Source organism: Mesoplodon bidens, assembly GCF_964165515.1.
Source record: "Mesoplodon bidens genome assembly, chromosome: 11".
Classification (NCBI taxonomy): Eukaryota; Metazoa; Chordata; class Mammalia; order Artiodactyla; family Ziphiidae; genus Mesoplodon; species Mesoplodon bidens.
In genome coordinates this window covers 84,476,194-84,499,904 of record NC_138167.1, presented here as the reverse complement: position 1 = coordinate 84,499,904, position 23,711 = coordinate 84,476,194, and the positions used below count along the sequence as shown (strand labels likewise).

Genomic DNA, 23,711 nt, shown 5'->3' with positions numbered 1-23,711 from the left:
GCTGCTTCCAAGGTGGTGCACTCATGTGGTATAAGTGCCTAGCATTATGCTTTTTGATTGTGATGTAAGCACCTGGCTTTAAGCTTTAGATTGCTGAGGCATCCATTTCAAAGACATCCATCTTGAATAAATATATTGCCAGCTGTATAGCACTGCTGCCATTAGCAAAACAATGAGATGAGGAACTGGCTGCCTCCACCCATGAAGTTCCCCTTTTATCTGGGTAACCTAGATAACTGACCACCTGAGTGACCCTGCTTCTCCTTTCCCATGCCCTAATGCTTTACATTTGCCAATAAAGAGTGAACCCGTGAAACCCTAGGCACCCCACCCTCAGACCCTAATAAAGGCAGAGCCCCAGGTCTTTACTTCCTTCCTCTCCCTCTACCCATGACCTCGCTGTGTTGCCCTTGGACATGCCGTGTGTCCTCCAGGACTTGTGAGTGATAAATCTTGTTTTTCAAAGTTCCCTCATGAATTGCTGAAGTACATCTTGAAATCATAATAAACACCACAAGGGCTGGTCCAGCCACAACACTGGCTTCAATCAGGAAGCTATCCGTGGGGCCTCATCACAAGTCATACAGACCTAGGTGATGCCGTAGGTATTCCTAGCCATAGCATCACTATCGATAGGCTGAGGCTGACACAGCTCACATGGTGTTGGTTGTTGGCAGGTCTCACTTCCTTCCCATTTGGGCTTCTACCTCAGCTGCTTGAGTGTCCTCACAGTATGGAGGCCAGCTTCCCCCAGAGCGAACAAGCCTGGAGAGCAAGGTGGAAACCAAAATATCTTAAAAAACTTAGTCTAGGGGCTTCCCTGGTGGCGCAGTGGTTGAGAGTCCACCTGCCGATGCAGGGGACATGGGTTCGTGTCCCGGTCCAGGAAGATCACACATGCTGTGGAGCGGCTGGGCCCGTGAGCCATGGCTGCTGAGCCTGCACGTCCGGAGCCTGTGCTCCACAGTGGGAGAGGCCACAATGGTGAGAGGCCTGTGTACTGCAAACAAACAAACAAACAAACAAAAAAACCTTAGTCTAGGAAGTCACATTTCCCTGTCATTTTTGTGATATCCTATTGGTTCCCTGGGTCAGAGGGGTGGGTGGGACAGCTACACAGGGTGAATACTAGGAGGAAAGAATCACTGGGTCATTTTGCAGGCTGGATCTTACAAAAGGGCTAATGTATTTTAAAGCAAACAATTTTTAAAATTATTTTTCATATTCTTTTCCATTATGGTTTATTACAGGGTATTGAATATAGTTCCCTGTGCTATACAATAAGACCTTGTTGTTTATCCATCCTATATATATTAGTTTGCATCTGCTAGTCCCAAACTCCTAATCCAACCCTCTCCCACCCCCTCTCCCGCTTGGCAACCACAAGTCTGTTCTCTATATCTGTGAGTTTGTTTCTGTTTCATAGATAAGTTCATTTGTGTCATATTTTAGATTCCACATATAAGTGATATGGTATTTGTCTTTCTCTTTCTGACTTATTCATTTAGTATGATAATCTCTAGTTCCATCCATGTAGCTGCAAATGGCATTTCTCATTCTTTTTTATGGCTGAGTAGTATTCCATTGTATATATATACACTACATTTTCTTTATCCATTCATCTGTAGATGAACATTTCAGTTGTTTCCATGTCTTGGCTATTGTAAATAGTGCTGCTGTGAACATAGATACATGTATGGTACATGTATCTTTTCAAATTATAGTTTTATCTGGATATATGCCCAGGAGTAGGATTGCTGGATCATGTGGCAACTCTATTTTTAGTTTTTCGAGGAATCTCCATACTGTTTTCCATAGTGGCTGCACCAATTTACATACCCACCAACAGTATGGGAGGGTTCACTTTTCTCCACACCCTCTCCAACATTTGTTATTTGTAGGCTTTTTAATGCTGGCTATTCTGACCAGTGTGAGGTTGTACCTCATTGTAGTTTTGATTTGCATTTCTCTAATAATTAATGGTGTTGAGCATATTTTCATGTGCCTATTGGACATCTGTATGTCTTCTTTGGAGAAATGTCTGTTTAGGTCTTCTGCCCATTTTTTTGATATTTTTTTTGTTTGTTATTGAGTTGTATGAGCTGTTTTTATTTATTTTTTTGTTAAAATTTATTTATTTTTATTTATTTATTTTTGGCTGTGTTGGGTCTTTGTTGCCGCGCGGGCTTTCTCTAGTTGTGGTGAGCGGGGGCTACTCTTCTTTGCAGTGCTCAGTAGTTGTGGCTTGTGGGCTCTAGAGCGCAGCTCGGTAGTTGTGGCGCACAGGCTTAGTTGCTCCGCGGCATGTGGGATCTTCCCGCACCAGGGCTGGAACCCGTGTCCCCTGCACTGGCTGGTGGATTCTTAACCACTGCGCCGCCAGGGAAGCCCTGAGCTGTTTTTATATTTTGGAAATTAAGCTCTTGTTGGTCGCATTGTTTGCAAATATTTTCTCCTAGTCCATAGGTTTGTCTTTTCGTTTTGTCTGTGGTTTCCTTTGTTGTGCAAAAGCTTATAAGTTTGATTAGGTCCCATTTGTTTATTTTTGCTTTTATTTCTATTGCCTTGGCAGACTGACCTAAGAAAACATTGGTACGATTTCTGTCAGAGAACGTTTTGCCTATGTTCTCTTCTAGGAGTTATATGGTGTCGTGTCTTATGTTTAAGTCTTTAAGCCGTTTTGAGTTTATTTTTGTGTGGTGTAAGGGTGTGTTCTAACTTCATTGATTTACATGCAGCTGTCCAGCTTCCCCAGCACCACTTGCTGAAGAGACTGTCTTTTCTCCATTGTGTATTCTTGCCTCCTTTGTCAAAGATTAATTGACCATAGGTGTGTGGGTTTATTTCTGGGCTCTCTATTCTGTTCCATTGATCCATATGTCTGTTTTTGTGCCAGTACCATGCTGGTTTTTTTTTGTTTGTTTGTTTGTTTGTTTGTTTGTTTTTTGCGTTACGCGGGCCTCTCACTGCCGTGGCCTCTCCCATTGCGGAGCACAGGCTCCGGACGCACAGGCCCAGCGGCCATGGCTCACGGGCCCAGCTGCTCCGCGGCATGTGGGATCTTCCTGGACCGGGGCACGAACCCGTGTCCCCTGCATCGGCAGGTGGATTCTCAACCACTGCGCCACCAGGGAAGCCCCATGCTGTTTTGATTACTGTAGCTTTGTGGAATTGTCTGAAGTCTGGGAGGGTTATGCCTCCTGCTTTGTTCTTTTTCCTCAGGATTGCTTTGGCAATTTGGGTCTTTTGTGGTTCCATGTAAATTTCAGGATTGTTTGTTCTAGTTTTGTGAAAAATGTCATGGGTAATTTTATAGGGATTGCATTAAATCTACAGATTGCTTTGGGTAGTATGGCCATTTTAACAATATTAATTCTTCCAGTCCAAGAGAGTGGAATAGCTTTCTATTTCTTTGAATCATCTTCAGTTTCCTTTATTAATGTTTTATAGTTCTCAGCATTTAAGTCTTTCACTTCCCTGGTCAGGTTTATTCCTCGGTATTTTATTTTTTTTGGCACAACTGTAAAAGGAATTTTATTTTAACTTTCCCTTTCTGATATTTCATTGTTAGTATAAGGTAACGCAACTGATTTCTAAAGCAAACAATTTTTAAGGCTTAACATTTTAAAACCTAAAACATAGATTCTTTTACCTGCAAATTAACAGTAACTTTTTTTTAAGTATACCCATATCTAGTTGTTTTTCTCAGTTTTCCACTGATACTAGAATATTTTTGTATTCGTATAAAAACTGCAGTTACTATTAATCCTGTGGTACAGACTGAACTCAGAAGTTCTGTCCAAAAATGTGTGGTGACAAAGGAGCAGCTCCTGAAAACCTGATAACAATAAACAGAGTGCACATAGGCACCTAACTGTGAAGAAAGTAGTGAGGAAACAGAAGATAATATAGTTTTTTGCCTTCAGAGGTTTGAGGTGAAGTGGCAGGCAAGTAACTGCCAGCAGTGTGCTCGAGGGAGCCTTGAAAGCATTTTTATTTGCCAAGGGTGGGCCATGAATGTTTTCCTGGATACTTGTTCCCTCTGAACTCCAGTGGAGGGTAAAGTAGAGTCTTTGCTGAAGGTTTCCGGGTAGGATTCCAAAGTACAGTTAGCATTAAAGATTGGGGATGGTGACCATCTAGCTTACTCATTATGTGGAGACCCTTTGGGTAACTTATAAGGCCTTTCTGTTTAGGACTGCTAAGGATGTCAGCCATGTTAATATTAAAGGCAGGGAATTTAGGTTGTGATAGTGATCACTGAGGAATTTTGGTAGCTCATTTTGTCAAGTACTGAGACCGCATCCCCTGTTAGGTCTTCAGGAGAAATAGACTGGTCAAATTAACACTGTTTAGGCTATGAGAGCCTGAGACCCCTGTGAATTAGTGGGTTAGCAGACATGAGGCACTTGGACACATACTTTTACTAAGGGCTGTAGCTTTTACTTATCTTGGGTAAGATATACTCCAACCAGTTAGGATGAAGGCTATATCTGATGGTAAAATGGATAAAGCTCCTGAGTGTTAACCTTATCCCTCACAAAGGAGTGGTGGGCTTATGAGGCCACATGTCAGAAGAGTCCTGCATCTCCCCTATGCAGGCTTTTATCTCCTGATTTGGAAGGTCCTTCACCTGTGTCCTAGCTTTACTTTGTACCCTACAGAACAACACAGGCTTAGGGCAGAGCTGGTGTAAGTTGCTTATTCCAGGGCTTTTCTTGTTCACTGCCACATCCTCAGCATCCAGAACAGGGCCTGATAGGTAAGAGATGCTCAAGAAATATTTTTTGAATGAAGAAGGGTACAGTCTTCCCAAGTAGTGGGTAGCCATTATGTACAGGATAAAAGAGGGAGGAGCAATCCAAAGAGGAAATGGGTCCAGTGGGAAAAAGCTAATGAGATATGCTATACAGGCATAAAACCATAACCTCTTAGCTTGTTAGGTATCAGGGAATTTCCAAGTAGTGAGGACACATAGCCTCCCTGCCTTCATCTGTAATAGTATGCCTCCTTTCTCCTCCTGGCTTACCTGCAGGTGGGAAGCCTTGAGCGCCCTCTTGAGGCTGAACACGCCACTGACAAATAATTCAACTTAACCAGAAGATTAATTTCTTTAAAAGTGAGTCATTATATTTGCTCACTTTATTACCATTGTCTTGGAGGAATCCATTTTTCATCTAAGGGGTGAATGAATTGTAACCTTTTAAGCACAATCACTTAAAACTATTCCAGCCATTTTGTTGGAAACTTTACTAAAACATTGTATATTTCCCCATCTTCTTAATAAAGTGTTGGGAATATCATCTAATGTTTTCCTATTATTTCAGGATCGTTTTGGAAATACCATGCTGTAAATACAGTGATACACTTAGGGTTTACTCCAGATGGGGTTTTTCCATTACACTGAAGACCATATATTGTTGTTTTTTGAATTCTCTTGTTCATTTTTCATAGTTTTGCTACCTCCTTCTCTCTGGTAGTCTGTTAGTGTTCACTTCCTGATGCCACTCATATGCCTGCCCCAAGAGCTCCCGGTCCCCAAGAGTATATTCTCTCTGGTTATGTGTAGGAAAGTAGATGACTGAGTTTATGAGGTTTGTCTAAAACACAAGGGAACTTTAGTGGATGGACTTTGTGGTATCTGTGAGTCTCCTTTCCAGTTTCTCCCATCTCTGGTTCTTCTCAGGAGTGTTCTGGAAAGTTAAGCTCATCAGACGTGTGGCTTCTGGATAAGTGAGGTGTTGATGACTCTTGTAGTTATTCTGTTCCAAATTTTGAAAGTAGTAGGATATCAGTACTAAAAATATGCTATTTTGGGGGGCCACTTTTCTTAGCCCCATTCTCATCAGAGCTTGAGAAGGAGGAAACAACAATAGGATGTTGTTTATCCAGTCTCTCTGTTTCTGGGTAAGAAGGAGGAAGAAGTGAAGGGAAAACGTGCAGGGTTCTGTCATGTTCTAGTAGATAGTTTTGAAAGATTCCTCTAGGTTTGGAGTGGAAAAATGGATTGTAGAGGATTAAGGAGGGAGCATGGAGGCTGGTCAAGAGGCCGTGGAGGTTGTCCATGTGAGGGATGATGATGACTTGGACAGGCGTGGAAGTGGTGCATGTAGTGAAGGATGGCTGGACGCAGAGTATGTAATCGAGGTAGAGCCTGTAGGGTCAGGTGTTGGCCCTGAGCAGATAATATGGTACGTTGCTCTTACTTTTAGAGTCTAGTAATGAGTATTCACATCCTACATTTGTTTTTGCTAAGGAATTAAGTGTATCAGTTAATACTCATTGCTAATAATATTACCAGGGTTGGATTTTCTCCGGAGGTAACATTACCACATACAGTATAGAGTGAAAAACAGTCCCTATCCTGTGGGCAAGCAATCCAAATGTTTGAGGTTAGAATCTAGAATCTGGTGCTGAAGATGTATCAGAACATATGTTTAGCAATAAACAAGATTTTTCCTTCTCTCAATTCTTATTATATAATTTATCAAACAAAGATAATTTGGGGGCTTGTTTAGAAACTCCACCATTTTTAAGGAAATAAATATAAATCTCCAAATAAATAACTAAATATTCCTCATAGGATAGTAAGAAATATAACTTACAATTTAACTCATTTCTTTTAGTTAATTTTTTTGTTTCTTTATAGTTCATGGCAGCATTGAATGAAATAAGGGTTTTAGATGCAGTGGAAGGCTTTACATGTGGCATTACTCAAATTCTTTGATTTATTGTTAGTTTGATTTACATGAAAATATTATCATTAATTTTAGATTTGGTAGATTTTAACCTGATATCACTTTATGTGGATTTATATTCAAAGGCTTTATTAAAATCCTGGGGGTACACATTTTAAGTACAAGTGTCCAATCTTATTATATTATTTTATTATAAGAACGAAAAGTATGGAACCTTGAGGCTAGGACTGTTCACGCTTTACTCTTATGAAATCAAGTTCTCATAATCATTTTGCGGCCCTTATTTGTTGTGCTTTTGTAGTACCTGTTTCTTCTTAGCTATCCTTACAGGTTGCTAGGAATTCAAGGGCCAAGAAACAGTCTACTAAGAATTTGCAATACCAAAGCACTTAATTTTGTGTGAGTATAGAGTGTTTATTCCTTTTTAAGTTTTGAGGACCAGCAAAATGGAGAAGTGTATTGTGTTATACACATGTTATATTGTAAATAATTTTACTTTTATTGTACATGATGTAACCAGAATGGAAAAAAACACAGAAAAAAAATAATTGTTGATATAATCTTGCCGGGGGAGGGTGATGGGGAGTATGACACAAGAAGAGAAAAAAAATCTGTTACCAATTACAGTAAAATTATTAGAGTTAAAAAGAGCTGCACAGATGAGTGAGTAATAATCAAACTTTCATGTAGCTTTCCTGAAAATCTGTAATCTTCTTCCATCTTTCTTTGCTCAGGTACGCGATAAAGGAAAAAAAATCCTCTTGGGATTTTTGGATGAAAAACTAATTCCGTTATTTTGCTCCTTGGCCTGCTGAGAGCCTTTCCCCGTCTCATTCTGCCTTTTCCTCAACCCCACTGCTCCCCGTGCTCCCACCTCTTTTCCTAGAGCCAAGGAAGGAACTTGTTAACCACCACTTTCTCTTTTATGAATCAACTGAAAAATCCCTTCTGTACAATACATTCCCAGGCAGCTTACCTCAGTCTGATCCCAGAAAAACACACAACAGGAAACACAGGAAAACACGCAGCTCAACTCAACCCAGATAGACAGAATTAGCCAAAGGAAAATGCCAGAACAACAGAGACTGTTCATTTAATTTCCAGGAATGGAGATTATTGGTAGTCTGTTCTTTTCAAAATAAACTTTGATCCGGAGCTGGTCACCTTGTTAGTTACTCCCGTCTGATGCTGAGGAGTGCCAGCTACCCTTGCTGGGTTTTTAAGGTCAGTCTGTTAATTGTAGACATAACGGGCTAACCCATCCACTAGAGAAGTGGAGAATACTAGCCACTTGTCAAATCTGGGCCCCAAGGTAAAAGCAGCATAAGGGTGTGGGGGGTTATTCAGTTGAAGTGGAAAGGAGATGGAAAAGAGGCTAGGGAAAAGCACAGAAATGTGGCCCCAAAATTACAGCTAGGAGAAGACTGTTATCTTACCAATCTGTGTGTTATTCATCAGTTATAAAGGAATCTTCTCTAATGTTCATGTTCACTGTAGACTGTCCTTTCTTATATCTTTCTTACAATTTCCCGATTTCCTGCCCTTTTCCCCTCTCCTTTGTTTTCTCTCTTCCTTCTTTCCTCTCTCCTGATCCTCCCTCCTTTTGTTGTTGTTCTTTTTGAGCTTAACCTGGTGCTGTGGCGAAAACAAAGATGATTAAGAACAAATGTAGCTTGGCTGATGGCAAGTCCACATACAAATAACTGTAATACAAGGCACCCCATGAGAATACTGCTAGAGAGATAGAAAACAAAATTCCATGAGGATTCTGAGGAAAAGGGCTTTATCTGCTTGTGGGGAGATGTGACTTTTTGCACTCATTTGTTCATTCATTCATTCACTACCCCCACCCCCCCCGCGCCCCATATGCCAGGCATTCTGCCAGGAACTGAGGGGACAGTGTAACAACAGGGGCAATTTGTAGGTATGGTCACTGCCTCCCAGGAGTTTATATGCTAATAGAGAGACTGGAAGCAAGCAAACCAATATCAGATAGTTACAGGTTGTGAAAAGGGTTTTGAGGGAAACAGTTATTCTTTTTTTTTAAATAACTTTATTTATTTATTTTTGGCCGCGTTGGGGTTTCGTTGCTGCACGCGGGCTTTCTCTAGTTGTGGGGAGCGGGGGCGACTCTTCGTTGTGGTGCGCGGGCTTCTCATTGCGGTGGCTTCTCTTTTTGCGGAGCACGGGCTCTAGGTGCGCGGGCTTCAGTAGTTGTGGCGTGCAGGCTCAGTAGTTGTAGCTCGCAGGCTCTAAAGCGCAGGCTCAGTAGTTGTGGCCCACGGGCTTAGTTGCTCCGCGGCATGTGGGATCTTCCCGGACCAGGGCTCGAACCCATGTCCCCTGCACTGGCAAGCGGATTCTTAACCACTGTGCCACCAGGAAAGTCCCGGAAACAGTTATTCTTTGCAGTGCAGAGAGTAAAGTGGAAGCTGCCTTCCTTGTGTGGTCTGTGAAGGCTCCTTGAGGAGAGATATTGCAGGAGACATCCGAGGGATAAGAGGAAGCCAGTCCTGGGGAGAGCTAGGAGAAGAGTGGCCTGGTCAGAGGGACGGTAAGTGCCAAGGCCCTGAGGAGCAGAGTGGGTGGTGGCTCTGTAGAACTGACAGGAGGTCGGATGGCTGGAGGAACAAGGTAGGAGTGGCCAAGGCGAGATCCAAAAGGGCGGCGGCCTGGAGCTGCGAGGAGCTGGGCTTGAGTTCTAGGTGGAGTGGGAAGTCATTGCTGGGGTTTTATTTTTAAAAGTCCAATCTGTGTGATGTATGGAGAACACATTTTAGGGGGCCAGAGTGGAAGCATGGAAATCACACACATAAAAAATCTCTCCTATAGAAAAACAAAAGGAGTATTAGGAAGGTATGGGATTAGGAGTTGTATTATGAACATGGCGATATTTTATCTATAGGCTTTTTTTTTTTTTTTTTTTTTGCGGTACGCGGCCCTCTCACTGCTGTGGCCTCTCCCGCTGCGGAGCACAGGCTCCGGACACGCAGGCTCAGCGGCCATGGCTCACGTGCCCAGCCGCTCCGCGGCATGTGGGATCCTCCCGGACCGGGGCACGAACCCGTGTCCCCTGCATCGGCAGGCGGACTCCCAACCACTGTGCCACCAGGGAAGCCCTATCTATAGGCTTTTAAGACTGGTTGGAATTTTGACAAGCAGAGATTTGGAGTGAAGGGAATTTCTGGAGCAAGAGACAGAATGATCCAGGTATGGGGGGTGAGAGGCATGAGGTGATTTGGCAAAAGGCCAACTTACTTTGTATGACTGCAGGGGAGCATGTATGTCAGGGGAGGAAAGCGTACCTTTCTGCCTGATAATATGAGGTCTTGAATGCAAAGCCACATTTTTAGGAGTTTGGCTAACATAAATAGAAGGTTAATTGTTCATTTTATTTAGGCATGTATTATTTGCTATGGGAAGTCTTCCCAGTTCTTGGTTTTGTATTGTAGAAAAATTAGCCAGATTTGCAGTTCTGTTGTCTGTTTTTGGAAAATAAGATGTCTGAGGTGTTAGACGTCATACAATCTGCCTTACCCCATCGTCACTGGCATTTAATATCTCACTGACATGTATGTAGTCACAGCCTGGATATATGATGGGGCTCCTCAGTGGGAGCTTAACATTTAAAGGTTCATGTCTTTGTTGTTTCCCTTTGTTCATTCATTCATTCGACAAGCATCCACTGAGCACCAGACTGTTGCAGGTACTGTTTATCCTGGGTGCATGTGAGAGGCTCCCTACCCTCCATGTACCTTGCTGTTTTTGACAACTTTCTTTAGTGATGATTTAGGATACTGTGCACAGTGGCAGGCAGCTTTCATCCAGGTTGAGAAGGTCTCCCTGAGGTAGTGACATTTGAACTGAAGCCTAATTGATGATCAAGGGGAAGATTATTGGTTCAAACAAGTGGGCTTGCATGCCAGGGCTATAAGGTGGGCATGAGCTTGGGGCATGTGAGCAGGACAGAGGCCACTGTGGATGGGGTCCAGTGGCCAGATGGGACTGGATGGCGGGCCAGCAGCGCTCTAGCCCTGGCTGCACACAGCAGTCCTCTAGCTGGCCTAGGCCACACCCCAGACCACATATATCACAAGTTCTGGTGGGACACAGGCATCAGCATTTTTACAGAGCTCCCCAGGTGACTCTAATGTGAGCTTGGATTTATTCTGATTGTACTGGGAAGCTTTTGGAGGAGGATGATATAATCGGATTGTCCTTCTTTCAAAGACCACTTTGTAGTATGGACAGTACCAAGTGTGTAGTGTGTAGTGTGCCAGGGAAGCAGAAGGAGAAAGGTAAAGGGTGTCATCAGGGAGACTAGTCACAGGGTTCTAGCAGTGCTGTAAGCAAGAGGTGATGGTGGCTGAAATGAAGGTGGCAGTGGTGGCGACTATGAGAAGTGGTTACTTCCAGGAACGGGGGAGTGAGGCTAAGAGAGAAATCAAGGATGACTCCTAGTTTTGGGGACAGAGCAGTGGGCCATTAGTTGAGTGAGGGGCAACCGAAGGAAAGGCAGGTTTGGTGATGCAGGGCGAGGGGAGAGGGATCCGTTGGCCTGGCTTGTCATCTCCTTCCCAGTGTCTCCTGGCAAACTCATACTGCTCCTGTGGGACACAGCTCATCTTGACTTTCTGCAGCTCTTTCCGTTCATTTCTCTGTTGTAGTACTATTAGGTTGTATTGCTTGGTCTGGACTCTGCCATAGTTTCAGCAAAAATCACTATGTGACCAAATTGGTCTTATGAGCACGAGTTTCATTTTTATGCCAAATAGGAACATAGAGAAAATTCTCAGTAATTTCCCCAACTTTAATTCTCTGTTTCTCAGTATGCTTTGGGCCCTGATGGATTTCTTGCTAATTTTCAGAAAAATTCTGCCCATGCTTTATTTTATTTTTAATTTTTTTTATTTTTTGGTTTATTTTTGGCTGCGTTGGGTCTTCATTGCTGGGTGCGGGCTTTCTCTAGTTGAGGCGAGTGGGGGCTACTCTTCGTTGCGGTGTACAGGCTTCTCATTGCGGTGGCTTCTCTTGTTGCAGAGCACGGGCTCTAGGCGCGTGGGCTTCAGTAGCTGTGGTGCACTGGTTTAGTTGCTCTGCAGCATGTGGGGTCTTCCCGGACCAGGGATCGAGCCCGTGTCCCCTGCATTGGCAGGTGGATTCTTAACCACTGCGCCACCAGGGAAGTCCCTCTGCCCATGCTTTAAAATAAAGGAGGGGCAGGTGAATACTGTGAATTCAGAAAGCTGCGGTGTCTTCTTGGAGGATGAGCTTTGCTTTCCTGCCATCTTCTGTGCTTTGTTTCTTCTCAACATTAAAGGAAATACTACCCCAGGGCAATAAAAACCTGAAACTAAGATCCAGCTCAGCAGAAAGTAAAAGACCAATAAACTGAAAATAAATTTGAAATGGTTAAAGATTGGAAACCTTTTTTTAAGCACAAGAAAGGATTCATTGTCTTAAAGTGATAGTTTGCTTCTTCTGGGTTTCATCATGATATCTTCTGAATAAAGATAACCTGCAGGTGGTGTGATCAGTTGTGACTGCTACTCTCTGAGGTATGTCAGGCAGTGATTAATCAATAAATATTTATTGCCACCATTTCTGGGATGAGGCTGAGAGCAGTAAAGAATCAGGAGGCTTGCTCCTTGCCTTTTAGGATTTGCAGTGTGCTGGAAAAATATGCCTGGCTTTCTTGAACCAGTTCACTACTACATTCAATGTGATTGGGAGCTAAATTATGGAGATGAGAGCAGTGGACATTCAGAGCAAGGGGAGGTCAGCCAGGAAGAGCCATGAGGTCAGTGAAGTCCTTATGGGCCATAGGACTTGGCTCTCAAGTGTTTGGTTGAGTCAAGGTGGAAGTTGAGCTGGACCTTAAATGATATATAGACCTTTATCTAATGCTCTGTGTTAATAATGAACATTTTACTTATTTTGAATTGCTAACGTGCACAAGTTACAAATGCTGAAGGTCTCCTTTCTACTCCTGTCCCCAGTCCCTCAGTCCCCCTAACCCAGAGGCAGTGCTGTGACTCATTTCTTACAGTCCCTCCTGGATAGAATGTAATACTTTTACACATATATAGGGTTTATTATTTGAATTGATGAAATATTTTCATTTTTAAAATGTTTCCCTTCCTAAGCGCTAAAATGTAGTAAAGAATGTGAAAGCTAAAAAACACCCAAACCAAACCAAAAGAAATCCAACAAACTTCTTTCCTGTTGGGAGGCCACAGCTGTGCTGGTCTGGTTTATTGGTGGTGGGCAGCACCTGATTGAGATTTGCTTTCCCTGAGAAGTTTGCTTCCACACCAATTGGAATATTGGTAACTGAAAGGTAAGCAACCGTGAACCCTCCACAGCTTGGAGAACGATAATTATTGTCTTGAATGCGATGCTGTGCTAGAACTTCACCACTCTTTTCTCTGATCTCCGTGTCAACTCCGCAAGGTGGTCTTTTCCCTCTTTTCAGATGAGGAAGCTGAGATTCAGGCCACAAGGGAAATAGGAGGTGCTGTCAAGGTTTGCGCCAACTTCTAAACCCGACCTTTCTGTGCGCTTATCAGGCTGCCTCTCTAGATGGGAAGGTCTTGGTGCTGTATTTCTGGAATCACTGCTGCCATGTTTTTTACCTGTGGCTTTAAGTTCTGAGACATTGGTGTGAACTTGTGGTGACCTAAGAGAAAAAAGTGAGCAGACACCTTCTTCCTCTCTATTAAAAAAAAAAAAAAATCTGCTAACAGGAAAAGAGCAAATTCACAGCTCAGTTACAGGGGCTGTAAGTCAAGGCATGTATTTTTTTTTTTAATGTGGATAAACTGCCTCTCTCATCTTGAGTTTTTGAACCTGAAATGATGAGAGTCTCCTGAATAACAAATATATACTTCTAATGAGCATTTTGGATTCAAGTTTAGAAATTCTTTTTGTTATTTCTTTTTGTCCAGCCTCTCCTTTGAAAAAGATTGTTTTGAAGGCATAAAATACAACAAAATTGGGTAGACAATCGTCTTCTTGCTTTTTTGCACAGGCCACATTTTTACTCGTGTGCATGTGTGTAACTGTGGTCCCAGGCTGTACTCCCAATGTCCAGACCCTGTGGCGGAGAGGACTCCACGCCCCTCCTGCAGCATCTCAGCAGTGACACATGGTGAATTACCACCGGAGGCTGGGGAGAGAGCTCCCATCTAGCACATATTTGACAGGCCATTTTTGTTTGTCTGGGGGAGGCTGAGTAGGTCTGGTTAAAGAACATGGACTCTGGGTTGGAATCCTGGATTGTCCACTTTCTAGTCATGGAACCCTGGGCAAGTTGTACCCTTAAAAGTGAGGAACAGAATAGAATGTCTACCTCAAAGCTTTGAATGAATTAAATGAGTATAAAGGACCTAGAACAGTGTTTAGCCCAAAGTAAACATACTCTTGGCTATTGTTATTATTTTTCTTAGTCCCACCCTATTTTCTAGTTTCTCTTCCTGCGTCCTTCATGCCTAGAATATGAATGCAGCGTCTGGGGCTTCCATATGGGCCCTTGAGGGAGAGGCCAAAAGAAGAGCAATTCACTGGCTCTGAAACCATCGAGAAGTTCACCAGTGTCTCCTGCCCTTACTTGTGACCTACTTGTTAAATGAGAGAAATAAACCCTATTTCTTTAGGTTGCTCTGTCATTCCCACAGCCCAGAAGCAGAGAGAAAGTATGACTTGCCCAGGGAATTGTAAGGAGCTCAGCACAGTCAGGGGCCAGCTCATGTTGAGAGATGACACTGGAGCCATGGGCATGGCTCAGATTGTGAAGAGTTTAGTTGGATTTAGGACTTTTTTCCTGGTGAGCTATTTTAATCAGGGGGTCAGACATGACCAGGTTTTTGGCTTAAGAAAGATCACTCTGGCTGCTCTGTGAACAGTGAATTGGAAGTGATAAGATTGGGGTCAGGGAGATCTCTTTGAAGGCTACATATAACCCCAGTGAGTGTCGATCGTGGGGATGGAGGCAAGTGAGAGAATTCTGGAAATGTTTAGGGATAGAAGAGAATAGGGATTAATGTGGGGAAGAGAGAGGAGGAGGAGGACTCAAGAGTAACTTGGGAGTTTCTGGTTTGTGTAACTGGATGGTGGTGTTCTTAGCTGACAAAGGCCATGCAGAAGGAGGTGGTTCTTAGTCTTTCTTTTCTTGATGGGGTTTAATAAAGTCATCCAGAGTTTCATATCATACTTCATTTCATACCATATTTCTTCATGCTCTTTTTGGCCACCCCCCCTTTTTTTCTTTCTTTTTACTTTTTCATGGGAGGAGGGTTTAAGAGTCTCAGTTACGCAGGAAATTCACCTCCCTGCTAGGAAAGTGTCTGTGGTATCCTTAGAACAGTTTTCTTCCTAATTGCAGAATTCTCTGTGGTATTTAGTTATTATTATTATTATTATTTGTCTACAGGGAGTGGAACAGAGATGATTATAGTATGTAAAAAATGTTATCTCTCCTAATAATTTTTTTGATGCAGTTTTATGTGCCAGGAAATTATCTTTATGGAATTCAGCTTTCTATGAATGTGGTAAAGAGGGTAATGCCTCATCTTAGTGAAAGGCATCCATCCAATTTTGTATTATTTGGGAAAGAAATCTCTATGGAGACATGAACTTAAGGGATAATCAATTTCTCTAATTCAGAAATTCAGAAATTGAGATATGGCTGAATGGATATTTTAAACCTTGAGCATGGTCATAAATTAGAAATGTAAGATGTAGACTAGGTCCAATCCGGAAAGCAAAAAAGGCTCAATATTTTTGAAATTATTAATGATTAGACTGTGAGCTTGTTATGCTTGAAGATAAACATCATTTTAGCACAAATTGCCTGCTGCTCAGGGAGTAAAGGGCTTTTTGAAGTCATTCAGAGAGAGGGTAAGAGGGGATTACTGGTTTCCTTTTTTGTTTTTAAGGAAGGTTTGTTTAATAATAATCATAAAAATAATGATGCCTTCTATTTGTATAGTGCTTAGTAGTTTACACTGCTCTTTAAAATGCATGATCCATTTAGCCCTGTGTGAAGTATGCAGGGCAAATATGTTTAACTCCACTTCAGAGACGAGGAAACTAAGATCCAAGGAGTTTACCTCAGGTCATCTGATTCCTGGAGCAGTACTTTTTCCAGTAAACACCAATTTCCCTGTGCCTTACAATGGTCTCCACAGTGCAGCTGTGTGGCAGGGAAGCGGGGGAGCCTCTTTAGGGAGGGTGAGGGAGTGAACGGTCTCCTGGGTGTGCTCTCCCAGGATTATGTTAGCTCCAGTCACATGTGTGAGTGGAAACAAAAAAGATGTTGGACTAAGCATGATCAGCTATTTCTCTTTTTTTTTCCAGTACATTTTAGTTCTTTGTCTCTTATCTTCCTCTAGCATTCTTTAGGAAAAACATTCATTCATTAGTGCCACAGGTTTGTAAAAAATGTGAAAAATACATTGAGAATGTTTTAATTATCAACTTCTTTTCTGTGAATTAGTAAAAGATTGCTGTGTATGATCTTAGCAGAGTATCTTGGTTCAGATTGAGGAACTCCAACCAGTAATCCTTGGGGGCATAGTTTGAGAAATGCTAACAAACATTTTGAAAGTGATTGAAATGGATGTCCTTAAAAAGGTAGTTTATTGCCTTCTGAGGAACAGTTGTATAGATTTTTCAATTATTCATATTTGAAAGAATAGCATTATACAGGCAGCCTTATTATTTAAAAGGGAATCCATGTTTTGAGTGCCAGTCCTGGATGGTTCTTTTTTTTTTTTTTAATATTTATTTATTTACTTCTTTGGCTGCATCGGGTCTTAGTTGCGGCACGTGGGATCTTTTGTTGCGGTGTGTGGGCTTCTCTCTAGTTGTGGCACGCGGGCTCTAGAGCGCACAGGCTTAGTTGCCCCTGCAGCACGTGGGATCTTAGTGCCCCGAGCAAGGATCGAACCCGTGTCCCCGCATTGGAAGGCAGATTCTTAATCACTGGACCACCAGGGAAGTCCCCAGGAAACCTTATTTTTGAGATAGAGCTGGTAATTATCTTGTGGAAAACTCCAAATGCCTGCCTGTTCCACTTATCATCCATCTTCTGACAGCTTAAACTAGTTTCTGCTTATTTTTGAGACTTTTACCTCAAGCCTTGCTTAGTGAATCTTAAGGTTCTGTGGTCAAGTTTAGTGGATAGACCATTCCACATTCCGTCTTCTCCTTCCCTCTCCCTCTCTTACGATGTCTGTCACTATACATGATTTAGCCAAAAATGTGTGGTCTTTTAGTGATGGGGAGGTAGTACGGGAATACTCAAAGTAATTAAAGATACTGCTTTTTCTGATTAAAACGAAAGCCAGAAGGCTCTCATCTGTCACCTGTAACAGTATACTTTTTTTTTTCTGCAGTTGCCCACTGGGCTGTATCATCTGATTTGAATGATCAGCTGCCTCTGGCTGCTCTGGGACTTTTTTCTGGCTGATGTCTTGCAGTCCCTTTATTGAATTGTCATAGCTTCTAATGCTTCTTTCTAGTATTCATTCTCCCTCTGGTCAAGGTTAAAACTAACTCCAAGGTGCAGCTAGGCCTGGGGAAAGTGGTGTGTCTCACTCTTTCTCTGATATTCCTCCTTCACAGAAGATGGCTAGTTTAAGAGTACATGGCCCCAACTATCTTTTGCTGGGCGGGAGAGAGTCAGACCTTGTAGAATATAAGCTGGATGAGGGCAATGAACTTGTTCTATCCATCCCTTTCTTCCCAGTGCCCAGAACAGGGCCTGGAACATTGTAAAGAAAGATTGGTGATGAAAGGAATGAAACTTTCCTGTCGGACTCTCTGGAGACAGCTGGCTCAGGGTAGAGGTCAGGACTCATGGTTGCAAGTGACAGATATAGAATGGGCTTGGAACAGTTCCATGATTCTTTCCTTCTCACTTGTACCCAACCAGAGACAAAGCCCTTGTCCTTTCTGTCTAGGCCCAGGGAGAAAGCCTATTGCCTGTGCTTCCCAAAATATTAAATCTCACATTCACAAAGAATCTGGTTTCTTCAGGTTTATCTATATGTTCCAAGCTCCAGCCCATATGCAAAAGGTCTCCACAAAAGTATTTATTATTCATATCCTTTCTATTCCAGAGACTGGGTGAAATGTTAAACTGTTGGTTTCTACTCTTCACTTCTCTTAAGCCTTAACCGGAGCCCCTTCTTATATAAGAAGCCTTCCCTGATTAACCCCATCTCCCTTAGACCTCCTCATACCTCACTTTGTGTTTCCTCAGCATATTGCCAGTAGGTTGTGCTGTGCTGCCTTGCATTTATTTTGTTATTCTGTTTCCCCTGTTTTGTTTTTAAAAATAATGAATTTACTTTATTTCATAACATACACACAATAGTCTCAATGTAACAATACTCACACTACCACCAACAAAATGATTACTGAGAACAACTTAAGATTAAAAAATTCTTCAATTCTGTTTCCTTCCTTCCTTCCCTCCCTCCCCACCCCCTCCTTCCCGCCCTCCCTTCCTCCCTTCCTCCCTCACCTCTTTCTTCCTGAGAACACTTAAGGTCAACTCTCTTAACAAATCAAATTTCAATTACACAATATGGTATTATCAACTATAGTCACAATGTTATACATTAAATCCTCAGACCTCACTCATCTTATAACTGAAAGTTTCTACCCTTTTACCAACCTCTCTCCTTTCCTCCTGTCCCCCAGTCCCTAGCAACCACCATTCTACTCCCTGTTTGTATGAGTTTGACTTTTTTTTTTCAGATTTTAGATTTTTTTTTTTAGATTCTACATATAAATAATACTAGGCAGTATTTATCTTTCTCTCTCTGACTTATTTCATTTAGCATAATGCTCTTTAGGTTTATTCATATTGTTGCACATGGCAGGATTTCCTTCTTTTTTAAGGCTGGATAATATTCCATTATATATCTATATATCACATTTTATTTATCCATTCCTCTGTCAACAAACCCTTAGGTTGTTTCCATACCATCACTATTGTGAATAATGCTGCAATAAGCATGAGAGTATAGATATATCTTTTCAAGATAGTGATTTCATTCCCTTTAGATATATATATCCAGAAGTGAGATTACAGAATCACAAAGCATGTACATTTAAAATTTCTTGAGGAACCTCCATACTGTTTTCCATAGTGGCTGTACCAGTTTACATTCCCACCAGCAGTGTAGAAGTGTTCTTTTTTCTCTACATCCAGCATGTCTTCTCTCTTCTCTTTTAGATAATAGACATCCTAAGAGATGTAGGGTAATATCTCACGGTGGGTTTTTTTTTAAGATAATTAAAAATAATTTAATAAAATAATTTAATATCTAGGCCATGTTCAAGTCAGGATGAATAGTTATAATAGTAGAATTTTCAACACAACTTTTCAGAGTACTAAACTGATTTCTAGTAGTGACAAAAAGATGAATTAATGACATTTTGGTGTGTCACCTTAATACTTTGGGGTGTTGTATATGCCATTCATACCACTGGATAATGATGAAAATAACATCAATAACAAGAAGGGATACTTATCCAACCCTCATTGAAGCCAGAAACATATGCCAGGCATTCCCTATGTGTTTGCTCTCTTAGTTCTTATAACTATCCTTTGAAGTGTTATAGATTTAAAAAAAACAAAGCTCAGAGAGCTTTAATATGTTTCTCAGGATCACACTGCTAGGAAGGGCAGAGGTGGCACTTAAGCCTGGTTCTCTGACTCCAAATCCCCCTCTCAACATGCTGCTTTCCTGTATTGTCACACTTAATCCCATTCTGATGGCTTCTACAAGTGGACCAAAGAGAAGAGAGGCATGCTGGCAAGGAAGTGTAGACAGGGATGTGTGTGTGTGGATTGGTTTGGGGAGGGAGTACTTCTAACCCCTGTGCTTATGTGCAAAGGAAGAAGGACGTTTCCAGTACTCTGGATCCGAACTCCCACCCAGCACTCAAAGCTTACACACAGGAGAGAGCAGTGCCATGACTAACAGCCTGCCACATCATGGGCCACTGAAACACCCTATCTGTGTCCCTGCTAGGGTCATCGGCACCCCCTTCTATCTGATGGAGTACTGCCCAGGCCTCATCTACAAAGACCCCTCTCTGCCAGGCTTGGAGCCCAGCCAGAGGCAGGCCATCTACACTGCCATGAACAGAGTCTTGTGCAAGATTAATAGTGTGGACCTCAAGGCCGCAGGCCTAGAAGACTATGGGAAACACGGTGAGCACGGGGCCGCTTGTCTTCTGTGCTGATGTTTCCTCACTGGTGCCTCTGCTTTCATGATTTCCATGGTGCCAAGGTTTTTTTGTTTTTTTTTTTTGGTGTATTAGTTTCTGCTTTATAACAAAGTGAATCAGTTAAACATATACATCTGTTCTCAAATCCCTTCCCTCTTGCGTCTCCCTCCCTCCCACCCTCCCTATCCCACCCCTCCAGGCAGTCACAAAGCACCGAGCTGATCTACCTGTGCTATGCGGCTGCTTCCCACTATCTATCTACCTTACATTCGGTACTGTATATATGTCCATGCCTCTCTTTCGCTTTGTCACAGCTTACCCTTCCCCCTCCCCATATCCTCAAGTCCATTCTCAAGTAGGTCTGTGTCTTTATTCCTGTTTTACCCCTAGGTTCTTCATGACATTTTTTTTTCTTAAATTCCATATATATGTGTTAGCATATGGTATTTGTCTTTCTCTTTCTGACTTACTTCACTCTGTATGACAGACTCTAGGTCTATCCACCTCATTACAAATAGCTCAATTTCGTTTCTTTTCACGGCTGAGTAATATTCCATTGTATATATGTGCCACATCTTCTTTATCCATTCATCCGATGATGGACACTTAGGTTGTTTCCATCTCCGGGCTATCGTAAATAGAGCTTCAATGAACATTTTGGTACATGACTCTTTTTGAATTATGGTTTTCTCAGGGTATATGCCCAATTGTGGGATTGCTGGGTCATATGGTAGTTCTATTTGTTGTTTTTTTAAGGAACCTCCATACTGTTCTCCATAGTGGCTGTACCAATTCACATTCCCACCAGCAGTGCAAGAGTGTTCCCTTTTCTCCACACCCTCTCCAGCATTTATTGTTTCTAGATTTCTTGATGATGGCCATTCTGACTGGTGTGAGGTGATATCTCATTGTAGTTTTGATTTGCATTTCTCTAATGATTAATGACGTTGAGCATTCTTTCATGTGTTTGTTGGTAGTCTGTATATCTTCTTTGGAGAAATGTCTATTTAGGTCTTCTGCCCATTTTTGGATTGGGTTGTTTGTTTTTTTGCTATTGAGCTGCATGAGCTGCTTATAAATTTTGGAGATTAATCCTTTGTCATTTGCTTCATTTGCAAATATTTTCTCCCATTCTGAGGGTTGTCTTTTGGTCTTGTTTATGGTTTCCTTTGCTGTGCAAAAGTTTTTGATTTGCATTTGCTGATGATTAGTGATGTTGAGCACCTTTTCTTGTACCTGTTGGCCATTTGTATGTCTCATTTGGAAAATGTCTATTCCAGTGCTTTGCCCATTTTTTAATTGGGTTATTTAGTTTGTTTTGCTATTGAGTTGTATGAGTACCTTGTATATTTTGGATATTAATTCCTTATTGGTTATATGGTTTGCAAATATTTTCTCCCATTTGGTAAGTTGCCTTTTCATTTTGTTGATGGTTTCCTTTTCTGTTCAGAAGAAGCTTTTTAGTTTGGTGTAGTCCCACTTGTTTATTTTTGCTTTTGTTGCCTTTGCTTTTGGTGTCAAATCCAAAAACAATATTGCCAATACTGGTGCCAAGGAGCTTACCATCCATGTTTTCTTCTAGGAGTTTCAGGTCTTATGTTGAAGTCTTTAATCCATTTTGAGTTGTTTTTTGTGTATGGTATAAGATAGGGGTCCAGTTTCATTGTTTTGCATGTGGTTGTCCAGGTTTCCCAGCATCACTTATTGAAGAGACCATCCTTTCTACATTGTATATTCTTGGCTCCTTTGTCAAAAATTAATTGACCATATATGCATTGGTTTATTTCTGAGCTCTCTATTCTGTTCCATTGATCTGTGTGTCTGGTTTTATGCCAATACCGTACTGTTTTGATGACCATAGCTTTGTAATGTAGTTTGAAATCAGAAAGTGTGATGCCTCCAGCTTTGTTCTTTCTCAAGATTGCTTTGGCTGTTTGGGGTTCTTTGTGATTCCATACAAATTTTAGGAATATTTTTTCTATTTCTGTGAAAACTGCCATTGGAATTTTGATAGGGATTTCATTGAGTCTGTAGACTGCTTTGAGTAGTATGGACATTTCAACAACACTAATTCTTTCATTCCATGAACACATATCTTTCCATTTATTTGTGTTGTCTTCAATTTCTTTTATCAAAGTATTACAGATTTCAGTATATAGATCTTTCACCTCCTTGGTTAAATTTATTCCTATATATTTTGTTCTTTTTGATGCTATTGTAAATGGGGTTGTTTTCTTAGTTTCTCTTCCCGATAGTTTGTTGTTAGTTTATAGAAATGTAACTGATTTTTGTATATTGATTTTTTATCCTGCAACTTTACTGAATTCATTTATTAGTTCTAAGAGTTTTTAGTGGAGTCTTTCAGGTTTTCTGTATATAATATCATGTCATCTGCAAACAGACACAATTTTACTTCTACTTTTCTGACTTGGATGCCTTTTATTTCTTTTTCTTTCCTAATTGCTTTGGCTTGGGCTTTTAGTACTATGTTGAATAATGTGGTGTGAGTGGGCATCCTTGCTTGTTCCTGATCTTAGAGGAAAAGCTTTCATGTTTTCACCACTGAGTATGATGTTAGCTGTAGGCTTGTCATATATAGCCTTTATTATGTTTAGGTACGTCCCTTCTATACCCAGTATGTTGAGAGTTTTTATCATGAAAGGATGGTGAATTTTGTTAAATAATTTTTCTGCATCTATTGAGATGATGATACATTTTTTTATTCTTCATTTTATAATGTGGTGTATCACATTTATTGATTTGCATATATTGAATCATTTTTGCATCCCAGGAATAAATGCCGCTTGATTATGGTGTTTGATCCTTTTAATGTACTGTTGAATTCAGTTTGCTAATATTTTGTTGAGTTTTTTACATCTGTGTTCATTAGGGATACTGGCCTGTAATTATCTTTTCTTGTGGTGTTTTTCTCTGGCTTTGGTATCAGGGTAATGCTTGCCTCATAAAATGGGTTTGGAAGTGTTCCCTCCTCTTCTAATTTTTGGAAGAGTTTGAGAAGTATTGGCATTAATTCTTTAAATGTTTGATAGAATTCACTAGTGAAAACATTTGGTCCTGGACTTTTCTTTGTTGGGAGATTTTTGATTACTGATTTAATCTCCTTACTAGTAATTGGTCTGTTCAATTTTTCTGTTTCTTTTTGATTCAGTCTTGGTAGGTTGTATGTTTCTAGGAATTTATCCATTTCTTCTAGGTAATCTAATTTGTTGGTGTATAATTGTTCGTAGTAGTTTCTTATGATCCTTAGTGTTTTTATGTTATCAGTTGCAATGTCTCCTCTTTCATTTCTGATTTAATTCTAATTTATTCCATGTTGAGTGCATAAATATCTACAGTTGTTATATCCTCTTGATGAATTGACCCTTTTATCATTATATGATGACCTTTGTCTCTTGTTACAATTTTTGGCTTAAAGTCTATTTTGTCTGATATATTATAGCTACCTCTACTTTCTTTTGGTTTCCATTTTTTATGGAATATCTTTCCCCTTCACTTACAGTCTATGTGTATCCTTAAAGCTAAAGTGAGTCTCTTATATGCAGCATATGGTTGAGTCTTTTTTTTAATCCATTCAGCCACTCTCTGTCTTTTGATTGGATAATTTAATCCATTTAAATTTCAAGTAATGATTGATACATATAGACTTACTACTGCCATTTTGTTCATTGTTTTCTGGCTGTTTTGTAGTTCTTTTCTTCCTCTCTTGCTTTCTTTCTTTGTGATTTGATGATTTTCTGTAGTGGT

The 23,711-nt window shown here is 41.1% G+C and overlaps 1 protein-coding gene across 5 annotated transcripts in view; it reads left to right on the top strand.

The window, feature by feature from the left end:
• Positions 1-23,711, top strand: part of CRADD (CARD and death domain containing adaptor protein) — a 273,486-nt gene that overhangs the window by 141,244 nt on the left and 108,531 nt on the right. Inside the window, exon 1 of one of the 5 annotated variants that reach the window (XM_081250187.1) lies at positions 18,276-19,929. The exons of the other annotated variants lie outside the window; for them this stretch is intronic. Coding sequence (XP_081106313.1) covers positions 19,689-19,929 — 241 coding nt within the window. The 5' untranslated portion in view covers positions 18,276-19,688. Of the gene's footprint in view, positions 1-18,275; positions 19,930-23,711 lie in introns of those variants that run through there. 5 annotated transcript variants of the gene reach the window in all.